General features: G+C 45.9%; 5 protein-coding genes across 6 annotated transcripts in view; 2 read left to right on the top strand and 3 right to left on the bottom strand.

Annotated features, from left to right (window-relative positions):
* The window catches only part of LOC6569505 (unconventional myosin-XV), a 31327-nt gene extending 10018 nt beyond the window's left edge, over positions 1-21309 (bottom strand). Inside the window, exons 1-4 of the mRNA XM_032741271.1 lie at positions 21280-21309; positions 11970-12325; positions 4509-9159; positions 1876-4433 (exon numbers count right to left, since the gene is read on the bottom strand). Of these exons, the coding sequence (XP_032597162.1) occupies positions 1876-4433; positions 4509-9159; positions 11970-12095 (7335 nt within the window). The 5' untranslated portion in view covers positions 12096-12325; positions 21280-21309. The remainder of the gene's footprint in view (positions 1-1875; positions 4434-4508; positions 9160-11969; positions 12326-21279) is intronic.
* A 1331-nt stretch (positions 21310-22640) lies between these two features.
* On the top strand, positions 22641-23768 carry LOC6569256 (GATA zinc finger domain-containing protein 1). Its single transcript, XM_001995698.3, has 2 exons — positions 22641-23431; positions 23563-23768. The coding sequence occupies exons 1-2, from the start codon at positions 22765-22767 to the stop codon at positions 23763-23765; spliced, it is 870 nt and encodes a 289-aa protein (XP_001995734.2). The 5' UTR covers positions 22641-22764; the 3' UTR covers positions 23766-23768.
* A 131-nt stretch (positions 23769-23899) lies between these two features.
* On the bottom strand, positions 23900-24949 carry LOC6569255 (receptor expression-enhancing protein 4). Its single transcript, XM_032741273.2, has one exon. It carries the CDS (start codon positions 24831-24833, stop codon positions 24408-24410), a length of 426 nt encoding a protein of 141 aa, XP_032597164.1. The 5' UTR covers positions 24834-24949; the 3' UTR covers positions 23900-24407.
* A 197-nt stretch (positions 24950-25146) lies between these two features.
* LOC6569254 lies at positions 25147-25844 on the top strand. Its single transcript, XM_001995696.2, has 2 exons — positions 25147-25369; positions 25432-25844. Exons 1-2 carry the CDS (start codon positions 25162-25164, stop codon positions 25797-25799), a joined length of 576 nt encoding a protein of 191 aa, XP_001995732.1. The 5' UTR covers positions 25147-25161; the 3' UTR covers positions 25800-25844.
* LOC6569253 (transmembrane protein 242) lies at positions 25825-26659 on the bottom strand. Of its 2 annotated transcripts, none has more exons than XM_001995695.3 (3): positions 26540-26659; positions 26227-26468; positions 25825-26153 (listed from the first exon to the last, which is right to left on the bottom strand). In XM_001995695.3, exons 1-3 carry the CDS (start codon positions 26604-26606, stop codon positions 26022-26024), a joined length of 441 nt encoding a protein of 146 aa, XP_001995731.1. In that variant the 5' UTR covers positions 26607-26659; the 3' UTR covers positions 25825-26021. The 2 variants fall into 2 exon arrangements, with proteins under 2 accessions (XP_001995731.1, XP_032597163.1); XM_032741272.2 differs by having other exon boundaries at positions 26525-26647.
* Positions 26660-27010: the final 351 nt, after the last annotated feature.

Raw genomic sequence — 27010 nt, 5'->3', positions numbered from 1 at the left:
GCGTGATGCCGTTAACAAACATTTGTGGCAACTGAAAACTGGGCAGACTGGTCAAAAGAGGCAACTGGCGAGTTGTTGCCAATCGACTGACCATTTCACTCGCAGCCGAGCAGAACTACAGACACACACGCACACATACAGCGAGAGAGAGAGAGAGGGAGCGCAAGTAGCAGAGAGAGAGAGAGAGAGAGAGAGAGAGCTTAGTGAAAACTGCAACAGGGCGAAGCGGAGCGTTAAGCTTAAGAGAAGAAACCACACGAAGCGAGTAGCGCACCACCAAGTGGCTTAGGCACTTTGCAGCTCATCTCTCTCTCTCTCTCTCTCGCTCTGTGTGTGTGTGTGTGTGTAGATAACTGTTTTGTTCGGCTGTCTGGTGCTCTCCAGGTTCGGGTTCGGCCTGCTCCGAGTTTGGCATTGGACAAGTTTTCACGCATAAAACTGAATTACATTAAAATAACTTAAGAGATGCATTCAAAGAAACGCAACTCAACTGATAAATGAATGCAACGCATCAATGTGAATGTGACTGTGAATGTGAATGTGAATGCGAGTGTGAATGTGAATGTAGAAACGGGTATCACAGTCTCTGGGTGTCTTCTATACACATATATACATACATACATACATACATACATACATACATACATACATATAACATATCACGTATATGGTCACACTGGCAGTCAGTGGGCCTGAAACTGGAAGTGCAACTGAACTGAACTGAAACTAAGACCCACTGAGCTTGAACCACGCGTGCAAAAATGCGAAAAGGGGGTTGGGTGTGGGAACGGGATCGGGAACGGGAACGGAAAAGGGGTAGCAAATAAAGGTAGACAACTTTTCGTAAAAGGATGTTTAGCAAGAGCTTCGCTATGAAGGTCACGGTCACAGTCACAGTCACGGTCACGGTCACGGTCACGGTCACGGTGACCAGAAAAACCAAGCTTCATTTAGCTTCAAGTATGTAAGAGGCTTACGCATACATTAATACATCTACATACACATGTATGTAGAAATGAAACGGCATTTTCCCGGCTTTGCACGGGTCCATTGTTTATTTGCCAGCTGCGTGAGTTATTTAATATTCGGTAAATCAATTAGATTTTGATAGCTAAAAACAAGTAAAGCTTCCAATGAAACACAAATGCAATGGATTTGATCTTTTTTGCTAGTTGGGAATCCAGTTTTCAATTTTTGCTATTTTGTGAATATGAAAATACGAAAATAATGCGTTTCCCAACTTGAAAACTTGCAACTTTTACAGATTACCGATATTATGTCAAGGTATCTTTAAAATTACAACCTTTATTACTGTCGGCAACAGATTTTTATCGATATTACAAGGAAATAGACTTGATCTGGTTATGGTGGTATACGAGAACTTACATTCGAAATTTGAAGTCTGTAGCTTGTAGACTTAAAGTCTCTGCTCATAGAGACGGGCATAGCTAGATCTTCTCGACTGCTCATCCTGATCTACTATGGATACTATGCATACTTTATGGGGAGATGAGATGATGCCTACTTCTGTCTGCACAACTTCAGTATGCAGTTCTTACTAATTTCGAATGAAATCAGTGAGCAGACGACTGCATAACTGAGAGCTTAAATATGCAATAAAGCTCAGCTTAAAGCTCTTTCCGTTTGTAAAAGCTTTTGCGCCCACACAAACACAAACATAAAGCTAACTGTAGTGGAGCATCAACAATAGGAAGGGGCAACGAATGGAAATCAAAGAGAAGACCAAGTCAAACGGTAAATTGAAGAGCGACATATATATATATATATATATATATATATATATATAGCAAGATAGGTAGATAGATAAATATACATATATATATAGAGAGGAAGAGGCCATGTTTTTGGACTCACCTTGCGGTACTCGAGGACAAATCCGGTGATCATCGATTGGATGGCGGCTGCGCGAGTGGCATGCAGTGCCAGATGTTTACCGTTGCGCAGATTGAGCTGCAGGGCGGCGGGGCGTGGCAGCGTAACGGCATTCTGGATCTCGGCAAACGAGATGGCCTGCACCACAATCAGATAGTCGGCATCGCGTCGCGCCAAATAGAGGCCGCTGTGCGATACGCCCATAATGGATACATCCGGATAGAGTGGCGCACCTTGCACCGCAAACAGACGGGCAAAGTACAGCGGCCAGTCGCGCGCCATGTCGACCAGATGACGCTTGACGAGAGCGCGCACCTGCTGATTGCGGGCAGCCAAGGTGTCCACGCTGACACCGTGTCCGTGAAGCATATTCAAAGCGGCATTCTTCTCCTGCGGCGTTATGCGGAGACAGGGCGTCACGCCAAACACATCGCTCAGCACCTGGGCGAACAGCAGATCGAGTGCAACGGGCGGACCGATCGGCTCGTGCGGCTGGAATACCTCCTTCCGCACCCGCAACTTCCATGGCACCCGATTGTAGGTGAGACAGGCGCTGGCACCGGCACCGGAACTGGTGCTGCCAGTGACAGCAGCCGCTGTTGCGGCCACCACCGACGATGCCGACATCGAGGATGATGTGGGCGTTACTGGTGGCGGCGGCACTGGCGCTGGCACCACCACCACCGGCGACATGGATGCATCCAACAGATCCTCTCGCACGCCCGCCGAACTGGCCGAACTCTTGCGTTTGCGCTCATGCTCATATTTCTGGGCCATATGCGTGCGGAATGTCGCCGGCGTTGCAGCCAATGAATCTCGTTCACGTTCCCGTTCCCGTTCCCGATCTCGTTCCCGTTCTCGTTCCCGCTCCCTGTCGCGAGATCGTTCGCGCTCGCGCTCACGCTCCCTCTCCCGACTGACCTTGGATCCAGCTGTGTCGAGGCTGGCCTGAATGACGCGCGGCGGCGCCGGCTGATAGACCTTGTGACTCTCCTTCTCGCGCTCCACCTGCCGCAGCTCGTAGAGCCGTTCACGCTCCCGTTCGCGCTTCTCGCGCTCCTTCTCACTGCCGCTGCCGGAGGCGGGGCCCTCGACCTCGGCCCGATCCCACACGGACTCCGAGTAATCCTCGCGATCCCGCGACCGACTGCGACTCCGCGAACGTTCCCGTTCCGCTTGCAGCTCTTGCTGCCAGGCCTGCTCCTGCATATGCAGCTGTTGCTGCTGCTGCTGCTGGTGGTGGTGGTGATGGTTGTTGTTGTGCTGCTGGTGGTGGTGCAGCGATTGCATCGATTGCTGTTGCAGCGACTGATGGTGCAGCTGGCCGTGTTGCTGCTGCTGCTGTTGCTGCAGGTGGTGCAGCGGCTGACGCACCGCACCAAAGGTATCTCTTTCTTGGCGCTGTATAAACGCCGGCACATGCTCCTTGCGATAATCCGGCTCCGGTTCGTCCACATCGGTGCCATGATGCACCGACGGGCTCTGTGGTGCCGGCGGCGGTGCTGGTGGCGCCATACTCGGCGGCCGTATCGGTGGCGGTGGTGCTGGCACACTGGGCGCCGGTGGCAGCAGCACATTCGGCATCCATGCGCTCGGCGGTGCCGGCGGTGGTGGTGACAATTTGCCCTCCATCCGTTCGATCTGGGTACGCACCGTCGCCATGGAGTCGTGGGTGGGTGCATTGCCCGTCTGGTTATTGGCGCTGGCAAAGAGGCCGCCCAACTGCTGTTGCAGCATCAGTTTGCGCGTATCCTCCAGCTTGGCCGGCGCACGCTGCTCCGATTTGTTGGAGACGGTCGAGCGCACCGAATGCCCGGCGGTGACCTGTTCCAAACGCTGACGCATCTCCGAGCTGAGCTTCAGTTTGCCGACACTGCCTGGCGGCGGACGATCAGCGCCAATCTCGAAGCTCTTCTTCGCCAGCTTTGTGGCTGTGATTGTCGTTGTTGTTGTTGTGGTTGTTGTCGCATTCGCTGCTGGCGCTTGATTGGATTGCACCTGTAGATCCTGAAGATCTCGACCTGTTCCCGATCCGTTGGCATCCAGCCGCATACTTCTTCGCATTAGCTGCTGCATACTGCTCGCTAGCGGCACACCGATCCCGGGAGGCGTCACACTCTTGCACGACTCAATCTCGAACTCCTCCCACTCGATGGCGGTGGCATTGTTTGCGCTATGCTGCGACTGGGGCGTCGTCTTGCGCTGTTGCTGGCGCAACTTGAAGGCAAAGAAATCCTCCTCGGTCTGGAACTGGGGCTCACCCTGTGGCGGCGGCCAGCGCCACTTGCCGATCCGCACCGTCTTGGCACGGCCATAAGGATCGAGAAAATGTCGCGTCTCGGACGGATCCTTGCTCTCCAGCGGCGGCGGCATCGGTGGCGGTGGCGGTGGTGCTGGTGGCTGTAACCCAGCGGCTGCCTCCAACACCAGACTGCTGCTCCTCGTCGTCGTCATCATTGTGGTTGTGGTCTTCATACGCAGCGGCGATTGGCCGACTGACGATGGTGATGGTGATTTGCTGCTGCTACCCAATTGTGCCACTGTCGAGTTGTTGTTGCTACCGTTCATGTTGTTGATGCTACTGTTGTTGCTGCTGTTGTTGTTGCTGTTGTTACTGTTGTTGGCGTTGTTGTTGTTGTTGGTAGCCTGGTTGCCTGTGGCCTGCTGGCTAAGCAGCGTTTGGAGCGCCTGATTCTGGGCGAGGAGCTGCTGCTGAATCTGCAGATTCTGCGCCATGGCAGATTGAAGAAAGGCGCGCTGCACCTGCTGCTGATAGAGAGCGGCTGGTGCCGCATCCGGCTCGCCACCCGGCAACTGATGCATCAGTTGATGCATCAGAGGATCGGCAGCGGCATTGCTGTGCTCCGTGCTGCCGCCACCCTTAATGCATTCCACCAGATGTCGCTGGGAAGCGAGCGTGGACACCGCATCGTCCAGTGGCAACAATGTGTCACCAATAAACTGCTCCAGATTATCATCGTCGTCAAATATAAATTGTTGCACATCTGTGGTTGCCTGTGTGGCAGCAGAGCATACTGCATGCTCCACTGGCAGACAATCTTCCATAAATTGATCGGTCGTCTTTTTAGCGCCGCCACGAATGCTGGCGGCCAGGGATCGGGCATCGGAGAGCTCATCGAGTGAGCCATCGAGCACGGGACTGAACAGATCATCCAGAAACTGATCGACATCGGAGGCCTGCGAGGGCACACGGACGCGTCGCACATGGGAAGCGAGAGATGGTGCTTCGCTGGTGTCCGACATGGCCGACGATCGGGTCGCATACTCCGACTTGTCCATGTTGTACTTGCTCGAATGGGCGGAGCCGTGCGACGCGGCATGTGAACGCCGGCCGGCATGCTGGGATTTCTGATAACGTGGCGCCGTCTCTTTGCCCATCGGAGCCAGTCGCTCCGCGGAATGGTAGCGCTCGTTGAGCCGACTCTCGGAGAGACCCAATGCGAGCGTGTGCAGCGGTGACTCCTGCGAATCACTGTCGGGCAGCGGCAACTGTTGGCTGCCCATATCTCCGGCGAGCAGATCATCCAGCGACTTGGAGCGTGACTTGGACTGTGCCCCAGGCAATAGATGTGGCGTAATTGGCTCCTCGCTCGTCCGCTCAAAATAGCGCTCATTGAGTGCCGAGCTACGTGAGAGCAGCTCTCGACTGCTGCGCCGCTGCGGCTGCTGCTGCTGTTGCTGCTGCTGCTGCAGCTGCTGTTGCGATTGTGATTGGGATGAGGATGACTCCTCCTGGTCATCATCATGCAATTCGCGCTGCTGCTTGTTAGATGCACCAGCTGCTGCAGCACCAATGGGTGGTGCCGGTGGCGGCACACCCGGTCGTTTGACGGCCTCCGGCAGATTGGTACGCGTAAACTTAGCGCCCGAACGCAACAGATCGCTGCGTGGCGCGGGAAACGCTGGACACAGCTCCTTCTCGGCAATCAGATCCATGACATAGTCCAAGCCACAGCTATCCGTCAGCTGTTGGCCATCGTCGAGCACCAGTGTCCAGCCGCGACTGGCCACACCCAATGTGGAAACAGCCAAAGCGGCAGCCTCCTCGCAACTGGTCCACGAGTCGACAGCAACCGTTTGGCTGGCCTCATCCGGCAACGTCAGAGGCAGTGCCATGTCGCAGCCACGCGACCAGGCGCGCCACTCGATCCAAGCCGGCACAAAGCTGCGACAGGCGCCGGCACCATTGCCACCCGGTGAATTTGTCTGCTGACGCAACAGCTGGCGCTGGAGCAGCTGTCGCGTGGGCGATGGCGGCGCCTCATCGCTGACAAACTTCAGCAGATACTTGCTAAAGGCGGCGCTCGGCTGGAAACAGCACAGGCACTGGCCCAACAGCTGCCAGAGACGGGCGGCCATTTGGGGCTCGGCGCCGTGCAGCTGATTGCAGAGCTGAACGAGTATCTCGTCGCGCAGGCCCCGCGAGCTGAGCGCCTTGTGCACAATATAGTCGGACAGCAGTTTCTCCTTGGCGCCCTCGCCCTCCAGCGCCTTGTCGTTGCTCCAGCGCAATATCAGCTTGAACACGGCGAGCGCATCCTGAAAGTCCTGATCCCGGGACGCAGCACGCGTTAACAGCGGTGCCGTAATCGGCTCACGACGTGGTTGCAGCCGCAACCCGTTGCAGTAAACGCTGCTGAATTTTCCAAAACTAAACTGTGCCAGGTCCGGCGGCAGTTGAGCACCAGCTGCTGGCGGGCCCGGCACTGTGCCCAGCACCTTGACCAGATGTCGATCATTGTGCGGCGGCGTCCAGCCCTGCAGCTTCGAATAGATGAAGGCCAGCTCGGCGGGTATATCCAGATAGCTCAGCTGGCTGCGCTCCAGCACCGCCTGTTTGGCCTCGCGTGCCTCACGCGCCCGCTGCGCCGCCTCCCGTGCCTCCTGCCGGCGCCGATGGTCGGAGCGCAACTGCTGGACGCGTCGACGCGCTTGCTTGCCGCGCCACAACCGCTGCGCGGTGCGTGCGCCATGACGCAGCTGCTCAAATCGCTGCTGCTGACGTTGGCCACGCCAACGCGCCTGCAGCCGGGTGGCAGCCGCCTGGCGACGGGTCAGCTGACGCCGCACGAGCATGCCGCGCACATGTCGCTGAATGTGAACGGCCGCCTGACGTAATCGCTCCGTGCGTCCGCTCTCCAGTGCCCGATGGAGGGCCTCGCGGAGAAAGACACGCGTTGCGCCCAGCTGATAGTCGGGACCCTCGACACCGGTGCGTGGCATCGCCTCGAGCAGCAGGCGGCACAGCTCACGATACGGTGTGCCCCGGGCGAGCGGTGAGCTCAACAGGTGGCGATAGCGCTCGACAAAGTGCTGGAAACGCAAACGGACCGGATAGCCACGCTGCCTAATCTGTATGGTATCGAGCATGCCCAGATAGCGCAGCTGCTGCAGCACACATGGCATATCCATGCGCAACGGTTGCTTCTCCTGGTTGGGCTTGATGCAGCGCACGAACCACGGATGGCAACGGCCCATCGATTGCAACAGTTGCTGCAGTGAGTCGGCAAAGCGAGCAGCCACCGTTGGTGTGCGTGGCTTCATTGTGACAAAGCGTCCGTTGCTGCCCTTGGGCAGAGTTTTGCCAGCGTCTCGCTGGGCGCGCAACTGTTTGGTCAGCTCACTGACCAAAGGCAGGCGACTGGTGGCCAGCAGTTCGAGAACATCGCCGCGCAATGCATCGCGATTCTTGTCGAGAAAACCGTCGACACAGTACCACACCTGGCCCGCATAGTGAGTAACTCCAAACTCCTGGGCACCAATTCTGGGACGGGCATATAGCTCACTCAAGGCATGATTGTAGTGGCATTTCTCCAAGAAACTCAAATCGGTAGCGCGCGGAAAATTTGACTCATCGTCGAGCAAATGGCAAATGCCAACGGGCTTCTTGGCCAGCAAATGAATGACCGGCAGATTATCGTCCCAGGCGAGTGGTGTCCACTCGAGACGCTCGCGAGCGTATTCCGCCTGTTCCAGTTTGAAGACATGCTTATTGAAATAGAGCTGAAGATTCTCGTTGGCATAGTTGATGCACAGCTGCTCGAAACTATTCTCCGCAAGATCCTCAAATCCAAAAATGTCCAGTATACTGATGCGATGGGCATCGTGGGTGCCGCCCTTTTGCACAATCGAATTGATGCGCGACACCAGCCAGTTGAAGAGGCCCGCATAGAGTGCCTTGGCAAAGGCATCCCTCGCATCCAGTGCCTGGTCAATGCCCAACGGAGTGTGCAGACGCTCTGCCCGCGCCTCTGTTGTTCGGCTGGTCAGGGCACGATGCATGCCCTCGGCGCTAATATGCAGCAGATGGGCGGCCCATTTGATTTCCGCATCGGAACCAATTTCGACACCCTCCTGGCCATGTCGCAGCTGCCGTCGATGGAAGTACACGTTGCCCAAATGCAGCACAGCGGCCAGCACTCGTACAATGCCCTCGCGTTCGCCTTCGGTGACGCCGAGCACCTGCATCGCGCTGAGCAGGGAGGCCCAATCGACACGACCGCTGGCACAGTCGGTGGCACCCTGATTCAGATAGAAATATTTGTCCGCCTCGAGCAGACCGTATTTGGCACGTTCGGTCTCGCTGAGGCCGCCGAGCATCTCGTAGAAGACATGGTAGTTACGCTCGCCGGGCGCCTGGGTGACAATGCGTGACTTCTCCAGCAGATATTGTGTGATCTTGGCACCGACAATGGCGCCACTCTTGAAATAGACCTCCAGATATTTGCCAAAACGCGAACTGTTGTCGTTGCGTGCGGTTCTCGCATTGCCGAACGCCTCCAGCAGTGGGGCCGCCTCGAGTATCTGTTCTGTGATGACGGCCGAGGCGCTGCCGCCACCGGGGACCACCGCCGCCAGATACTGCATGACCAGTTTGGTGGACTCCGTCTTGCCCGACCCAGACTCGCCCGATATGACCACCACTTGGGGCGAGGGGAGTGCCGCATGTGCCGCCGCTCCAATTGCAAACAGATGTGGTGGCAATGCGCCCAGTGGTCGACCAGCATACTGCTTGGCCACCTCCAGGCCGTAGGCGTCGGGGAACATCTTGTAGGGATTGACGGCGATCAGAATGCTGCCAGCGAACGTGTAGATCAGTCCCTTATCGTAGCGCAGTCGCAGATTCCACAGCAGCGATGCCTCGTGGAGGTCATCCAATAGAGTCATGTCCTCCACGCCACTGCTGCCCAGATCCTGACGCGCTCGCAGGCTACCCTCACCCGGCTGCAGGGCAAACGTTTGTGCCTGTCGTATAAAGAGATTTGATTAGATTTTTATTCTTTTCTTTACTTCAAGTAGCGTTCACAACTAGTCAATTGCTATTTCTAATCCCGAGTTCTAAATGAGCTAAGAAGCCAACACAAAAAATAAGAGCCAGGTAAAGAAACAGGCGCCGCTACAAGGCGCCAAGTGCAACTCGACTGTTTGATTGATTGAGGACATCTGATTCACTTATCTATTGAGATCCGCAATCGAATCGGATAACAGAAAAGCGATAAACCATTATTGATATCTGCTAAGCAAAGCTTGAATAATATATATCAGACATAATCGATAGACGACAATCGATTAAATTGTTTAACGATATGTTTTAAATCGATTCAAGAGTTTGTCGCTTAATTGGCCTAATTGGTTATTGATTATGAAGCTCACATGGCGGGCCATCACATCGCTGCAGAGGGTTGATAGGCGCTTGACCACCTGGGGATAGCGGCACTTGAGGCGACGCTGGCGGCGCAGCAACTGTTGCTGCTGCTGCTGTGGTGTTTGCTGAGCAAACAGCTCGTCCAGTTCCTCGAGGCTGGCTGGTCGCTGGCGGCGCAGCACGTGCGGCGAGAGCAGCGCCAGGGATGGCGATTGGGCCGGACTTGGTGTAACTGAGCCGCAGCCACTGCCTCGCTGCCACGGCTCCAGATGGAAGCGTACGATGCGCATCTAACGGTACAGCCCGAAACCAACCAAAGAACCGAACGCTCAAACCGGACATTAACAGAAAAAAAAACACACAACAACAACAACAACATCCAACACCGATAATATTGGCGGGAGAAACGTTGTTGGCCGCCGTCTCGAATGCAACTGAAAGGAGTCAAGCGGAGTTGGGCCAGTAGCCGAGACAGTTTTCCACAGTTTTCCCCATACCCCATTCCCATACCCCTTCCCCTTGCCACCTTCTAAACACTTCTAAAGCGATCGATAAAAAAACACGTTTCTTTATAAGTATATATATATATATATGTATACTATTTTTTGTTTGTCTATTATTGTATCTAGCGGGTTTGTTTGGGGCAACAAAGATGACACTCCTCCTAGCCAAGTGGCTGGCTGACTGGCTGCCTTGCAGACGTGCAGCTTGTTTTGGGCAGCGAGAGAAGAATGAGTAACGGGTAACGGGTAACGGGTAAAGAACACATGTGCAACAAAAACCTGTCGCATGTCAATGGCTTTGATCTCGAGTTGCACGATCTTTGTGATCTTGATTCAATTAAGAGAAGAAAACAATCTCTCTTTCTCTTTCTCTCTCTCTCTCTCTCTCTGGTTTTTTATCTGTTGCGAGAGAGTGCCACTTTCTCCATGCCAAAGAAGAATCAGTTCAAGTCTTTGATTCTTGGCCATTAAATGCATTGCAATAATGTGTGAGGCATGTGGCTTAAGCCCATCGAGAGTGAATTCGAGAGTTAATCGAATAATCGATTTAATTATCGATTTAAAAAATCCTACATTTCATATTAACACCATTCACTCCCGATATTTATATTATATATATATAAATATCGGGAGTGAATTGTGTTAATCGAATAATCGATTAAATAATCGATTTAATTTAGTTATCAATACAAAAGAACGAGCATAGATAGGAGGTACGTATTCACAACAAACAATCTACTCTCGAATTGCACAGCTTAGATTTCGATTTATTTATTTTACTTTACACTGATATTTAACTCAACAACAATTTCATAAATCGGATTCATACAGCAACCAAGCCGTATCAGTTACGCTTACGTAATTTGAACTTAATGCGAACTTAATTGCATTAAGAGTGAGCTCAATTAATCTCGACCTTAGCTTTTTCGCAGAACTGCAATATTATTGCATTTGAAGTGGAGAAGTGGAGTTCTTCACAGCAACGAAAACCAAACCCAATGCTAGAACCAGAAACAACGGCTGCTTGTGCTGCTGCTGGTGCTGATGCTGCTGGCTAACTGGCCAACAGACAAGTTGTCAGACGCGACGCATAAATTGGCATATCTCTGAACAGGATACGCTATGGAATACTTGTTGCAGCAACTCCACATATGTGTATGTTTGCATGTTTGCATGTGTGTGTGCGTGTGTGTAACGAGTTTGGGGATTTTTATTCTTGATTTCTGAACAGGCGCCTAGGGAGCAACAACTGCAACTGCAACGGCATCACTAACTGTTACCCGTTATTAGCCTTAGCCGCACCACTCGCCTCTGGGCTGACGAACTGACTGAGTGATATTGTTGCTGTTGTTGTCGTCGTCGTTGTTGTTGTTGTTGTGGAGTGGCAGGCTTAATTGCAAAGGAAAAAGGAAACGGAGCCAGAGTCGGAGAAGTCGCTGCCGGCACTCTGCAATTAGACGGGAGACTGTAAACTGCAAAACTGGAGACGGCCGAAGCTCAGCAGATTGGTGCAACTTACGCGTTGCATACAAATACTTCCGTTGCAGCACGCTACAGAAATTGGCAAGTGGCTTTTTAGCTTTTTAGCTAGTGGCTATTGGCTAGTTTCATGTCATGAATACCAAGTGCCGAAAACAAAAACAATTCGCATTGTCATTTGTATTTTTTCTTCTTTTTTTAGCATTTGACAGGTGAAAATAGTGAAAAGCATTCATAAAATTTGTAAAAGCTAACGCGGCCCTTGGGTCCACAAAAAAATAAAAATAAAATGAAAAATGAAAAATAAAAGAAAGAAAGAAGAGCTATTAGTATCTTTGGCACACCGAAGTTGTGCTTTACACTTGGTTTCAAGTGCTAAACTGAATTTTAATGCCCTTCTATACTGGGTAACACAAGTTTGTACTCACCTTGCCCTTTATCATGGCCTGGACGACAATCACTTGGGCGGCGCGATGTACTTCCTGAATTTCACCGGGAATGGGATGACCCACGCCCGGATCAAACCACACCAGATCCCCTTCAGCCCAGTCCATGGTCCTATGACTGAATCGATCTGTATATGTGTGTGTGTGTTTGTGTTTATGTTTGTATGTGTGAGTGTAATCAATTGATCAACTTCAACTTTTCCAAACGAATTATTTGCAATTATTATTATTATTTATATCCAATCGCCGCACGTCGCTCCTCGTCGAGGATAGGGAAGTAATGTGAAGTGGAGTGGACTGGACTGGGTCGGTGCTTCAAGCAGCTGGCTGATGCATTGCTGTAAGTAAATAATAATAAAAAAAAACAAGAAAAACAAACATTTGATTAGTTTAATCTTCGAAAATATTTCCCAAGAAAATAGTTACAATTGAATACCACTATAAAATAATACCACAATAAAAAATAATTGAATACCAAACCAAACAAAATCAGAAATGAGCACGCCGAAAATTAGATACTCTTGCGTATCATATTTGATGAGTAGCATAGAGACATCATTTGTCGAGGCTACATAAATATATATATATATATATATATATATATATATATATATATATATATATATATATTGATTTTATATTTTAAATGTTGAGTGAGCTATTTACTTTGATTTTAAACCCCGTGTTTTATTTATTCTTATTTGTATTTGAAACTTTTAAAATAAATTATATGATATATTGATACGATCCAACACTCTTCGACTTATATGCAGCTTAACAACTAGAAGATCAGTTTAGATAAGCAGAAGACTGATCTAGTTTACATAATTGTGTATATAGTTTGTCGGGTCGAAGGTGTCTTCTTAGACACTCGATGCTTAAATTTATATACCCACTGCAAGGGTAGACTTAAACAAACATTACACCATGAAAGCTGAACGTAATTATTTCGTCTCTCTATAAAATGTTGTTGCCTTTGGCATATTTAATTAAAAAAAAGGGCAGCAAACCAAAACAAAAAAAAAAAACCGATAAAAACAACATGCCGCAAATGCTTATCGAAGGCCTCGCTGCCTTCTCCTCTCTCCCTGCTCCTATTCCCCTTCACAAGTGATTATCATTGTCGCCCAGATGAGCAGCTCACGCTGGCTATGACGAAGAAGAAAACAGCTTACAGAAGAGGCAGACGCGGGGGGCGTCATGTGGGGAACAAAGGCCAAGCACTGCAAGCGCTCAATGAATGAAAGTAAGTTTATTTTTATTTTTATTTTTTTTTTTTTTGGTTTTGGTTGGATTTTGCTTTCAATCCTACAATTATTTCTTATTATTATTTGTATTTGTAATTGGGAATTTTTTTTGTAACTTTTTAACTTCATTTGAAACTGAAAACGCAATGCAAAACCAAAGGCAGCGACGAAGCTGGTAAATGCTTGAGACAATATTGGAAACAATTGTTCAAAAGTTGAAACGGAATTGCGATATACTCGTAGACATGCAGATATCCAGCCTGAACATATATACCGTCAATATATGCCTATTGCTGCTACAGGAAATGTGTCAATTCATTGAATAGTAGAAGGATACATTTCTAACCCAGTATAAAATGAACATTTGAATGACATCTTGCTTAAATCTTTAATGACATAAACGTAACTGTTAATTAAAAGTTTTGCATTGAAATACGACTAAACACTTTTGGTTTTATTCTATATTTAAGATGTTCTTATGAATGGATCATACACGTATATCCCCATTTCTGAAACGATTAAAAGTTATTGATATCAACTTATGTTGTTGAGAATTTATTATATTGTTTGTGGAAAAGTAAATACATTTCTAATTTATGATATTTAACTACTACAAAAATGTATTTCAAGTAGTCCAATAAAAAAGGGAAAAGAACAAAGCCCACATACGCACACACACAGACATATATATATATATATATATGTATATAATGTGTGTAACTTTCAACAAAGATTCCAATTTAAGAACTCGCTTTCACCTTCAATTCGCTTGCAGAATCTCTAAAATTGCCAACTGAGCAAACTGAACATTTTGGCCATTTGGCCCAGATGCAAAAACATAATCCCAACAACAAGAATTAATTAAAATTAAATTAAACAAAAAATCGTCAAGAATACAAACAAATTTCAATTTAATTTGATATTTTTGTTAAAAAAAATAAAATGTTTGAATCAATATCATAAGCATAAATATAAAATGCGGCCGGCCAAAAAAAAAAAACTGCTGGCCAAGAATATTAAGCAGCCATGGCCAAAAGCGAGACATACTTTTATGCTGTTGTCCAAGATGTTGTTATTGTCGTTGTTGTTGCTCAGCGGCTGGTTACCATTGGTGAGACAAACTTTCACCTGTTTAGCGGCAAAAGCCTTTAACATAAATATTTATGCCCAAAAAAAAACCGAAATGAAAAAATGACGAGCTAGTCCAACAACACACAAAGCATTTTTTGTTTATTGTTGTTGTTGTTGCTGTTGTTGTACTACCTCGTCATTTAATGCATGTGCCAAAGAAATGCGCGAACTCAAACTGAATTGGAATTTTGGTTTTGGAATTGGGTTTGGTTTTGGTTTTAGGTTTGGCTTGCGTTTCGGATTTGGATCGGATTTGGTTTTGCTTTTGTTTTTGGTTTTGGCAAGTGCCTACAAATTGACAAAGTCAATAAACAGCCAGAGAGACAGTGGGAGGGAGAGAGGGAGAACTCGTTTAGCGCGGCGCGCTTAACAAGATACACGAAACGCGATCCAAAAGTACTAGCTGCGATGTGCCCAGTGCTTAAAGTGGCAGCTGCCACTCATTCATTCATTCATTCATTCAACCAGTCAGTCAGTAAGTCAGTCTCTCCAACTCGCTCTCTCTATCTCTCTCTCTCCCTCTGTCTCTCGCTTGTCGCTCTTTTGGCTACGACAAATAATAAATGTTGGCTTGGCAACGAGTCGAGTTCGACCGCATTCCAATGTTAAGACGTCGCTGACTCTGCCACTGCCACTGCCTCTGCCTCTGCCTCTGCCGCTGCCGCTGCCGCTGTTTCGGCCTCTGCCTGCAGCCGCTGTTAATGTCCATGTCTATGCTGTCCCAGCAAAAACAACAACCACAACAGCTAGACAGAAGTCAATTTAATCGAAGCTCTCATGTGCAATCAATGAGCATCGAGCAGCAGCTATGCAACATTGCAAAACAAACGTGAAGATAAAAATAAAAAAATAATAATAAACAAAATAAACAATTTAAAACAAAAAACGAGAAATAACCGCTATCCTAGGCACGCCGGAGATTAAATACCCTTGAAGACAGGAGTGCCATGGAGATGGCAGTATTCCTAACATGATGACCGATTGTTCCTAACAAAGCTATATGCTATAGAAGTGTGAAGCGACGACGTCTCCTTCATGACGAAATCATTGTATCCGCTGCCAGGGTATAAAACAAAACGAATGTTAAGACATTGAAAAATCTCGTTAGACAAAAATTGTGCTCTTATATGATCAATTATTTATAGATAAATATAATTAGGCAATCAGTTACTAAATTGAATTCAATTGATGTTATAGTCTGTAGAGTAAAGATCTAAATTGAAGTGTTTATTTTCAAGTCTGTTTAGACTTACATAATCGATGAATAGTGGACTTCGCATGTAGCACTGTTCTGAACTGATCTCCGTCTATGTGTAGCATTCACAATATTTATTATCTATTATCAGCTATCAAAACCCCGCATTGTGTTAGCTTTCATTCTAATTTGTAATTCACATTTAAACTAAAAATGTAAATGAGGGCGTGGTTTTTGATTGTACTCCGACTAACCGTATGACATGGCAGAGACTTCTGCTGAGGGTTTCAAGGTTTCCCCTTATCTTCCCTTCCATCCTCCCTCTTTATCCCTCTTGCAACCCATCTGTGAACTGAAATTATGGTATGCCCGAAAAGTGAAGTTCGTTGTCCAAGTCTTTTGTATTGTTTGCTCCGCATTCAAGTTCGTTGCCTGAGTCTTTCGTTCGAGTTGATTATTATTTATTTTTTTTCGAATTTTTCAGATGCATTTTATACGGTGTTTGTGTGTTTTTGTTTGGGAATCTGTCGCTTTTCCCATGACCAAATGCGCTAAAAATGCCCTCAACAATTTCGTAGCTGCTTTTCGATTTCTACCAGCTTGCTAGTATTTATTATCGCTGTGTGATGCTGCTGCTGTTGTTGTTGTTGTTGTTGTGCGGTGTGTCATAAATCTGTGTTTTATGAGACAAGCCGAGAGACAAAAACCAAGCCCGCACCTGCACAAATATTCACGTTATAAATGCCACAGGTGTGTGTGCGTGTGTGTGTGTGTGTGTGTGTGTGTGTGTGTGTGTATGTGTGTATGTGAGAGAGCAAGTTTCTAGTTTTCGACAACAAAAAGTTGTTAAATCGATTTTTGTGCCAGATTCTTGGCATAGCTGAAATCGCAGCCAGTTGTGTCAGCTGTCCGTTGGCCATTGGCAGCTCTGAGGTCGCATTCCGAGATGAGACAGCGAGGGGAATCTCCTGCAGGAGACCGACAGCGGAAAAGCGATTTAAGAAACTATTATTTTTGGAAATACTCGTGTTTGTATTTCAGTCTTATTATGATAAAAACAGGAATTTACAAAAATAAAGAAGGAGGCTTCGGATAAAGATGTGATTTTAAGTAATCGAATTTTCCCTTTGCCTAAGGCATCTCGCTAAACGCAAAATTTGACAATCGGAGATGATTCAGTGATCCGCAGCTGACATGCAACATGTGGCAACATGGCATTGTAACCTACGCACACACTTACACACACACAGAGAGCGGGCGCAGCCACCAACACGCCAAGTGAAACTCTTGGCAAGACCAGAGATCCACAGATCTGAGTTTGCCAATCCATTTCCATTTTCATGGCACGCACAAAAATGCGCCGCTTAATTATTTCATTTAACACACACAAACACACACACAACCACGCACATACACAAACAATTTTGATTTGGTCTTCGATATCAATTTCGATAGTAGCTTTAATTGAGTCAGTTTGACGAACTTCAATTTAATTTATTGTTAATTTTACTTTCAACTTGCGTTTTGTTGTTGTTCATGCTGTTATTGTTATTGTTGTTGTTGTTATTGTTAGTTGAAGCCAACTGATGTTTAACATTTAACACGACGCACCGTTGCATTTCTCCCGTTTGGAATACGCGAAGCGCAACGATTGCGATTTCATTTCATTTAGTTTCAACTGATTGAAATTCGCTTAAGCATTGAGAAATTTCAAATCCATTCAAGCCAAACATAAAAACCAAAAAAAAACAACAAACAAAACATCTTTTTTTTGTAGTTTGTAGGTAATTCGATTTTCAGTTTTTTGATTGTGATTTTAAACGTGAAGTAATTCAACAAATAATGAGACCTGCAATACTCTCTTCTACCGGTTAGATGCTTTTACTCAGAAAGTCTTCTCAAAATGTTTGTGAGTTTTACATCAATTTTTAACTCCTTAATTAATATTTCTTGAAAAGCTTAAAAATCTTAAATAACTATATATTTCATCAATTTGTTTGTTTAAAGACAAATTACGATTTTGATGCTATGAAAACACGACTCTCTATAATCATATCTGTATCCAGAGTTCAGCTTGAGCTGACTTTAAGACACCAATTATTTGACTATCATTTCTTTTTCTGCTAAACGGACTTAGATGTGAAATAGTTTTTTTTGCAGAGCTTTTTTCTTGAATTTTCTTGTTTAGATTTCTTCTCTCGAGAGTCGATGTCTGAATTGGCTGGTGACACTATTTAAAATCATTTATAATCGCTCCGATCGATCGATTATGAAAAACTTGTTTCTCGTTTTTTGCTTTCGAACATCAGAGTTGAACCAAACTTTATAACGGTTTCAAACTACATTTAATGAATGTGTATTCGAATGTGGCAAGTACATATTGTGTTAGTGTTGGTGCTTCGACTCCTGCTTTGGCATCTCTATAAAAGAGTCTCTACTCTGCTTCTTCATCTTCATCTTCTTCATCTTGTGCTGCTGCTTCTTTCTCTCTTTTTAGTTTTGTGGCAAGGTGACAGACAGTTTGACTTATTGGCCAAATGCTGCGGCTTCGACTTCAGCATCGGCATCGGCTTTAGCTGTGGCTGTGGCTTTGGTCAAGCAGACAGCAGTGAGTAGCCGCAAATAATATTTGTACATAAAGTAAGCCGCGTTAATGGTTTGCCCCTACAAAAATACCCCTCTCCCCTCCCTCTGTCTCTCACTCTGCCTCCGCCATGCACCCCGTGTTGTACTCGTACAAATAGAAAATTTCATGCGTGTCTGTGTGGAAAGAAGAAATATTTAGCAAGAAGCCAAAGTCGATTTCACTAAGACTAGGTCCAAGCCAAATGCTCAACCAGCTAACAAACTTGGCTTAAAAGGCGACACACATACACGCACACACACAGACAAAAGGCCAATAAACCTTTGCCACTGTTTCTGCTGCTCATCGATCACACACACAAACACACACAACTCTCGCACTGAAAACAAAAAGGGAAATTTCCAACAGCAACTAAAAAAAATAAATAAATGAAAAAAAAAGAAGTTTTTTTCATTGCATGCAAAAGACAATTGAAAGTGCGAGACGACATCTGCCGTTGTTTTGTAGTTAGTTGCTGTAAGTTGGTGTGGCAAGTTGTTGTTGTTGCTGCTGCTGCTGCCGCTGTTGCTGTCATTAAATTATTCTAAAAAGCATTCGTGTTGCTATTCGCTGTTGTTGTTGTTGTAGTTGTTGTTATCTGTCTGGGGTGCGCCGCTTGATTTGTTTCGCCAAGCATTCAACAAGTTGTTGTTGTAGGTTGTTGTTTGCTGGGCGCCGCACCTAAAACAGACAGCAAAGACTGCACGGACAGACGGCGATTGAATTGCAAAGGGAGGCGCATTGAGAGGCGCCCCCACACAAAAGCAGCTGCAATGTCGGCAAAATTATGCGGCACGAATACAACTTATTGCCTATGGGGGTAAATATGTGTGCAATATGCATTCATCTTCTTTTTATTCCCTAAAGTTTTGAGCTCGCCGTGTTATCTAAATCTATCGAGAAGTTATCGATAATACATCAATGTTACTTAAAACATTTTAGCCTTAGTTTTTGTATTCTTTGTATTATTTAACCGTTATCGATTTCATATTAATCACTTTTTGCTAATCGATAACGCAGGTTATCGTTATCGCTATCCATCATCTATTCAATAACCCCATTGTTTTTATCGTTTTAAAAGAAAACATCAAATTTGTTTGACTGGAGAGAAACGATTCAATTCCTATGCAGATTAAATTTCACTCTGATGGTTTGATGTATATGTTTTCTGCTGATGTTGTTATTGTTGTTGTTGTTGTATCCGCTGTGACTAAGTATTTTGTTTGAATAAAGTAAAAGCCAATTAACATCATTGTCACATTTACATACACCATGCACTGTCTGTGCGTGCGTATTTGTGTGTGTGTGTGTGTGTGTGGCACTCTCAGCTTGTGTGCTTCTCTTTGTTTTGTGCATTTGATGCTGTTGTTGTTTGTTGTTGTTGACTCTGCTCAATTCTATCCAAGACTCCACTGCACCTTCCACTTCTCTGCTGCTGCTGAATCAGCAAGCGAACAGCGCGAAACGGCAAAAGCCGAAGCACAGACGAAGGAACGAAGAAAACGCAACAAAAGACTTAGGCAACGAACGTGAACTAAGAATGTTGAGAGAGATAGAGAGAGAGAGAGACAACTGATTGTCGTATACTATTCGGAAGTGGCACACACCACACAAACAACGAAAGAGAGAGAGCGAGCGAGAGTGAGCGAGAGAGAAATAGTTGAGAGTTCGTCGAAGCCAATGCGGAATTCTTTGGCAGCCGGAACCAGTTTTTTTTTTTTTGTGTTCGACCAATTTTTTTTTTTTTTGTTCAGCTACTTTAGCTACTTTTTTGTTATTGTTGTTGCTTTTGATTGCCATTTTCGCATTGCTTTTTTGTAATACATATTTCTGCACGCTTAACTGTTTGTTCAGCTCTTCGTTTTACCGTTGGAGGCCAATCGTTCTCGCAATGATTTGCCAAAACGAAACAACAACCTTACAAACACATCCCCCCCCCCCCCCCCCACCCGTTATCCACGTCACTCTCCATACACCCCCTATCCCAGCAGTTGTTGTTCAATTGCCAGGCGAATCGAATCGAATTCAGTTGAGTTTGAGAATAAAGAGCGAATAATTGCGAATAAAGCGAATAAAGCCGAGTGCAATTCTCATTTCGGTCTCGTCACACCCCCCTTCCCCCCCTACCCCTTCCCCGGCTCCTCCTTGTTCCCTTCTTCTTCTTCTTCCCTAACTGTGTTCAGCTTGTGGCACTGACCGTTAGGTAACCAGCTGGGGGCGGGGCACAAAAAAAGCAAAACACCGTTAACACAATAAACTGAAATCGATCCCAGTCCAATCAGCATATTCCAGGCAAGAACCGTGAGACAAGAGTCACCAAATGCAAATGCAACAAGAATAACCACAAAACGAATCAAAAAAAAAATATACCTGGAATTACATAGATGTTAGAATCGAATTGAAAATTGATAACAGGTGCAGAAGAAGTATAAGGAGAAGAAAAAGTAGAAACAAATCCTTGGATTTTTAGATCTAGATATGTATTAAAATATTATGCAAATAAAACATTTAATAACAAATTATGGATGTAAATCTCAATTGTGATTGTTTTTCTTTTTTATTTTATGATTACTTTTGAATATAGTAAAATCTTAAAAAGAAAAATCCATGAAGAGATGGTGGTAGATCATTTGAAATACAATAAATAGTACAAAAATCTTGTTGGAACAACATTCTCATAAGACTACCTCTGTCTTTATGAGCTCATTTTGTTTGTTAATCTGTGAGTAGAATAGCAAAAATAAATAATGAGCACATTCCAATGCACAAAGAGACTCAAATACTTATTGGATGTGACTTAATCTGCAGCTACTGCATGCAATTTACCTCTAGCTCTCTCTCTCTCTCTCTCTCTCATTCCCCTCTCTTTAATTTGTCTCTTTTTGCCGGCGAAGCGGATAAATGCAAATTTCCAAACTATTCCAAGCACATTCCACATGGAATACTTTCGCATCTTCGGCTTCTTATTGGACGACTCTGATTTTTTTAATGTATTTTGGCAATGATCTCAGCTATCGGGAATCGATAACAAATCACATTCGTACCTGTTGCATATGTATGTGTGTGTGTTTGTATGTATGCATATTCATCACTCACTCGATGTGTTGTTGTTGGTGTAGTTTTTGTTATTGTAGTTGCTGTTGTTGTTTGCTGCTCCCTCGTTTCTGTTGTTATTCACTGTTATTATTGTCGACGTTGTCCACGTTTGTACTTTATATGCTTTCTTTGTATTTGTATATGTATTGGTATTTGTGTTGTAGTTGTGTGCGTGTGTTTGTGTTTTGAGCTCTGCTTACTTTTCAAGCGTACCGTTTTCTCTTCCTCTTTCTACGTCACTTCGTCACACACATTAACAGAATTCAACTACATCTCATGCATTTTGTTCTTGTCTCTCTCACATATTCATACATATTTAAATATATATTTAACTCTTTATTACCAGAACGCGCACTTGCAAAAAAAAATTCAAAGAATCAATTATTTGTATTTGTTTTGTGACTGGGTATGTATGTGTGTGTGCGTGTGTTGCGTGCAATAGTAAATCGTGGCACGCGCGCACTTAAAAAAAATGTTCAAATTAAACCGACCGATTCTGCGCACACGACCTGCCAGCTATAAAACAGAATTTACAATGGTCAGTGGGGATTCTCTTGCTCGATAACAAACCGTTGGGCGCGATGATATGTGTTGACTTATCGATGCTCGCAACACATGCTGTTGGCAACTTCAAGTGGCTCGAATTGCGTTAACATAGCTCATTGATGCTCGCGACACTCACACGGTAGAAAGGCAAAGGCAAACAACATGCTATCATCAAACATATTAAAATTGTCATTTTTCTTTGTTAATTCAATCCAAGTTAAGCACATACGTCACATTTTCACACAACAAATAGAAGTGAACTCAGAATGGCACTGTTATACGATGATAAACATAAGCATTGGCTGTTGCCGCTAACAGCTCAATTGAGCCGTAACAGTTAAGTTGAGCATAACAGTGGCATTTGCACAACAGTAACCAAATATACTATTTAAATAAACAAAAATATTCATAGAAACATCCGAAGCCGTGGTATATATTTGTGTGTATATAACCACATATAAATCGAGCAAAAGAATGTCGAACACAACCGCTGGCCCCACAATCCCAGCGATGGCCACACAGTGCAGCAATTGCCAGAACGAGACGACGACAACAACAGATTCGGGCGATGCTGGCTATTTCTGTACAGATTGCCTTGCCCCCAAAGCCAAGAAGCAGCCGGAAGCGATTGCAAAATTTGCAGAGGCGAAAGCGAAAGCTGAGCAAGCCTCCGACTTGCTCAAAATGCAAATGATTGCGTCGTTGACCACCACGGAGACGCTCGATGAGCTCGACGACGATGACGGCGACAAGCCAACAACAAATGGCAATGGGCTGTTGCTACTGCTGGAGGAGGAGCAGCATCTGGAGGAGGAGCAGCAGCTGGAGGAGGAGCAGCCGGAGCAGCACAAAGTGGAGCAGTCGCAGCAACGCATAGAAGTAGAAACGCCCTGCAGTTCCGTCGAGACGACAGCAAACGTTGAGCGTCTTGCATCCAAAATGGCGTCACGTTCAGTGTCAGCTGCTGCTCCTACGCCGCCACCACCACCACCGCCGCCGCCGCCGGTGCCTACATCGTCGGCAGCCATTGCGCAACGAGGCGGCGGCAAGATTACACGCAGCAGCTTGAACGGCACCCGCTCACCAACAATCATGAAGCGCCTGCGAAAAAGCACGCGCAGCACACGCTTCAAGGCTGCCAAGCTGGCAACCAGTGCCATAAATGGCCACAATTTGGGACAGACTGCTGCCACAGGCGCCGTTGCCGCCGCAGCCGGCGTTGCCGCACAAAGTGGCGCCGCTCTTGCCACTGCTCAAGGCAAAGGGCATGGTAAATCGGAGCGTGGAGTGGGTGGTGGCGGGGCCAGTGGTGGCAGCGCATCCAATGCCAAGAATCGCCGCACACTGTTCAAGCGGCCTGCCCAAAAGACACCTAGGATGCAGGCGTGCACACGTTTCGTGCAAAGCGTCTTCCACAAGGACAGCTACATCCAGATCGGTGACATTGTCAGCATTGTGGACAGCGAACAGAGCCTGTTTTATGCCCAGATCCGTGGCCTGCTTGTCGACGCCTACTGCGAGAAGTCCGCCTTTCTCACCTGGCTAATACCCACGCAGGACAGTCCCGATCCCAAGGATGGCTTTGATCCAGCCACCTATCTGATTGGTAAGTTAAAAATATCTCATCTAGAGGAGACTCTCTCTCTCTGGATATATACCCTTGATCAGATCATGTGTAGTTTAAGCATTTAATATATATTTATATTTATTTTTTTTTTCCTTTTTCTCCTTATGCAGGTCCAGACGAGGAGCTGTCCCGAAAACTGTGCTTCCTTGAGTTTGTGATGCATGCGCCCAGCAATTATTACTATGATCGGACGACGCCGTTCCCGCTGCCGGATGTGGATGAATATGCGACGCGACGGGCTGGCGGCTTCATTTGGACACGACTGCCAACCTTGAAGCGAGAGCGGGAAAGGGACAAGAAGACGGTTGCCTAGCAGAGACCGCGCCGTCGGAGAAAACCTAAATCTAAGCTTAGTCTGTAGTTTTGGCAACAGCTTAATTTATTCAACGTATGCAATGTAGGAGCATAAGATTAACTTACTGATAACTCATAATTGATAACTGATTCATTGATAAATAACAACAACAATATAAAGGATTGAGCTAAGATGAGCCACATCTCTCTATGTCTCTCTCTCGCTCTCGCTCTCTCTCTCTCTCTCTTTCTTCTATCTCCATCGTCGCCAGTTCTTTAACAAACGCCATCGTCCGCAGAGTGGATTTTCTCATTAAGCTTCAGCTGCAGCTGAAGTCATTTTGTGGCAGTCGCAGCAGTTGATGGGCACAAGATGCTCCAGGCTGGACAATTACTGGATAAACTGCATACGTTTGCCGTTAATCGATTCGGTGAGCAGAATGGCCAGCTGTTTATCATGGGCGGTCATTTGGTACTTGGATTGCACTGTGTGCTGCGATTACAATTTTTGGGTTTTCGTTTGGAACTTGAGGCCAGCGAATTGGCTTCAGAATTCGACGAGGAGGAATTTAAGGTAGCGGCTGCCTGCCTGGCCATGCGCAGCTCGGCAATCACCTCATTGACGGCCGACTGGAGACGAGGCGTCACATGAAAATCATCGTCATCGAGTGTCATCTGCCAGCAATAGTCGACAACGCCGATAATCATCATTACACACCATTTTGATCAGTTCGCGGAGGATGATGCTGCTCATGTTGCTGACAACATCGAGGATGACTTGGATTTTGGCGCTGTTGCGCCTGAGAAGAGGACCAAGCCATCTATCGAGAATCAACTGGTAGCCGCCGCCAAGGCTGGGCTGCATCCAACACATAATGGCAAACTTGAGGGTCTTGAGGAATGGCATCCAGGTCTCTAGGCCACTGGTAAGACAGGATATCGCGTTGAAGAATCCAAAGACAATCCAGTATTTCATCCATGGCACCTGGTTGTCCTCAGATGCGTTCAAACTATTGTGGGACGCAAATGCCGGATATAACCAGAACATTAGCATTGTTATAAAATCGTAAATCATATCCGAAAACATAACACATTGGTGGTTTTCTAAAGAACTCTTACAAATTTGAGAAGAACAATTTTCCGAGTTGTTCAAATTTGGAATTTTCAGCACAGGCTTCCGCTTAAATTGAGAACAACTATTTCAATAGTAAACCTAATGCCTACTTTGATTTAACACAATTTAACGCATTAATTTTCTTCTTTTATTTTGGTAATTCAAATAGAGGCGCTCGGTGAAAAGCGTATCGATGACTGTCATCGATTGCAATTGCGAATACAACTCGTGCAGAAAGTGACGCCGAATAACGGCGCAATCGCGCCATTCTATTTTTAAGAGATCTTGTGGATTCTTTCAAATGGAGGGATCGCCTAATTCTGTGAACTATTCGGAAAATTGCCTAAATCAGCAGATGATGGCGCACTTGAGTGATGTGGATGACATATCCGATGTGGATGGCGAAGATGTTGTGAAGAAACTGCAAAACACCATAACATCAAATTCGCAACCCGAATACAGCACAAGAAGAAGAAGCATATTTAACACCACACTCGACTTAGCCGATTGTAATCCGATATACATATATATGTATATATATATATTAATTATTGTTATAATTATTTTGTAGTAGGATCTGTTTGCAATGCGACTAACGTTGGCATCGATGCCTTTGTGGAGCGAGTTGCGCGTGAGAAGCAGAATTGGTGCAACTTCGTCACAAGGAACATACAGATGCTGAAGACGTCGCACGCAAACGGAGCGGAGGCGGGCAGCTACAAGCCCAGCATGGAGCAGCAGGCGTATTTGGATCAGGGGCCTGATCTGCAGAATTATGTACGCGGCTTTGGCACGTTCATGAGCGATGCCTGCGTCTTCATGGCGGAGACGGAGCAGATGCAGGAAAGATTGGAGGATCTCAAAGATTGCTGCCAATTTCACATAAACGAAATGCAGCGAAATAAGGCCGCCGAAACTTTGGCTGGAATCAAAGATTAGCTACAAATGAAACATCAACTGTAAATAAATGAATTCAACAATTAATATATTTTTTTTAATAGTCCCATTCGATGACAATACATAAAATGTTATGCATTGGCTGAATAACTGTAAAATTAGGAACAGTTGAGCGGAGTGCCGAATTTTTATTTTAATCATACTCAAATGATTCAGTTCTGCGCTGTGTGCACATATGTATATTTATTTATATATATTTCAAGGCTACTCTTTATTCCAGGCGGCCAGGTATTTCATTAAATCTGTAAGGCTCTCAAAGTCGGTGCTGCTTTGAGGTGGTTCATCTTTGGTAATGCGCGGCAAGGCGTTGCCCATTTTCATGCGAAACTCTTCGAACTGCGAAAACAATTAACAATAAACAAATCTAATTATGTATTCATGTGCCTGTGTGTGTGTGTGGGATACATACATCTTTGGCGCCGCTCAGTTTCCAAAATCCATAGAAAAATGTGCCCGTGCCAAGGACGGCATAAAGTGTACCCCAGCCGAGAGCACGCATGGCAAGTGTTGCACCCTCATCCATAAGGATGATGCCCTGGCGTGTGCCCTGCTGCTGAAGCACTTTGCTATCCGATTTCTTGGCCGTTGCTAGAGTGCGCGAGAATCCAAATAAGGCCGAGATGCCGCCAACGAGTCCCATAAACGCAGCCGCTTTACAATTATTAAATTTATGTATCGCTTGGATGCTTGACGCTATGCTCAATTACATTTTAGATTGGTACCTTGTATCCGAAATTTGCGCTGTTTTTCCGCTGCCACTGCATCTACGGCGGGGACGGCTTCGCTCATTGCTTAACTTCTTTCCTGAATTTATTTGGATTGGCGTAATCACGATTCCTGCAAATATTATGATTTATCGTTGATTTGTTTTGCTTGGATCTAAAATAAATATCGATACTTTTGTGCGATATGTTTAATAATACTTCATACTACGCGCGTAGGGAGCACAAGCAAAACGAACTGCATTTTGAAACATTAATGAAAATTTAATTAATATCAACATGAAAATATGAGTAAAACATATATTTTATATCAAATATACATCACTACGATGTATTCAAAATATCAACCCTGAATGTGGTGAGAACATTTCGATAGTTTCTACTTTCAATACTCAGTATTCATTAAGTTGCCGTAGTTTGAGGCAATAGATTAGAATAAGGAAACTAAAATGCTGCACATTTTCGCAATAA

This window comes from Drosophila grimshawi, unplaced genomic scaffold, assembly GCF_018153295.1.
Source record: "Drosophila grimshawi isolate 15287-2541.00 unplaced genomic scaffold, ASM1815329v1 contig_848, whole genome shotgun sequence".
NCBI classification, from domain to species: Eukaryota; Metazoa; Arthropoda; class Insecta; order Diptera; family Drosophilidae; genus Drosophila; species Drosophila grimshawi.
The sequence above is the reverse complement of the archived record's forward strand: the minus strand, read 5'-3'. Positions and strand labels throughout refer to the sequence as shown.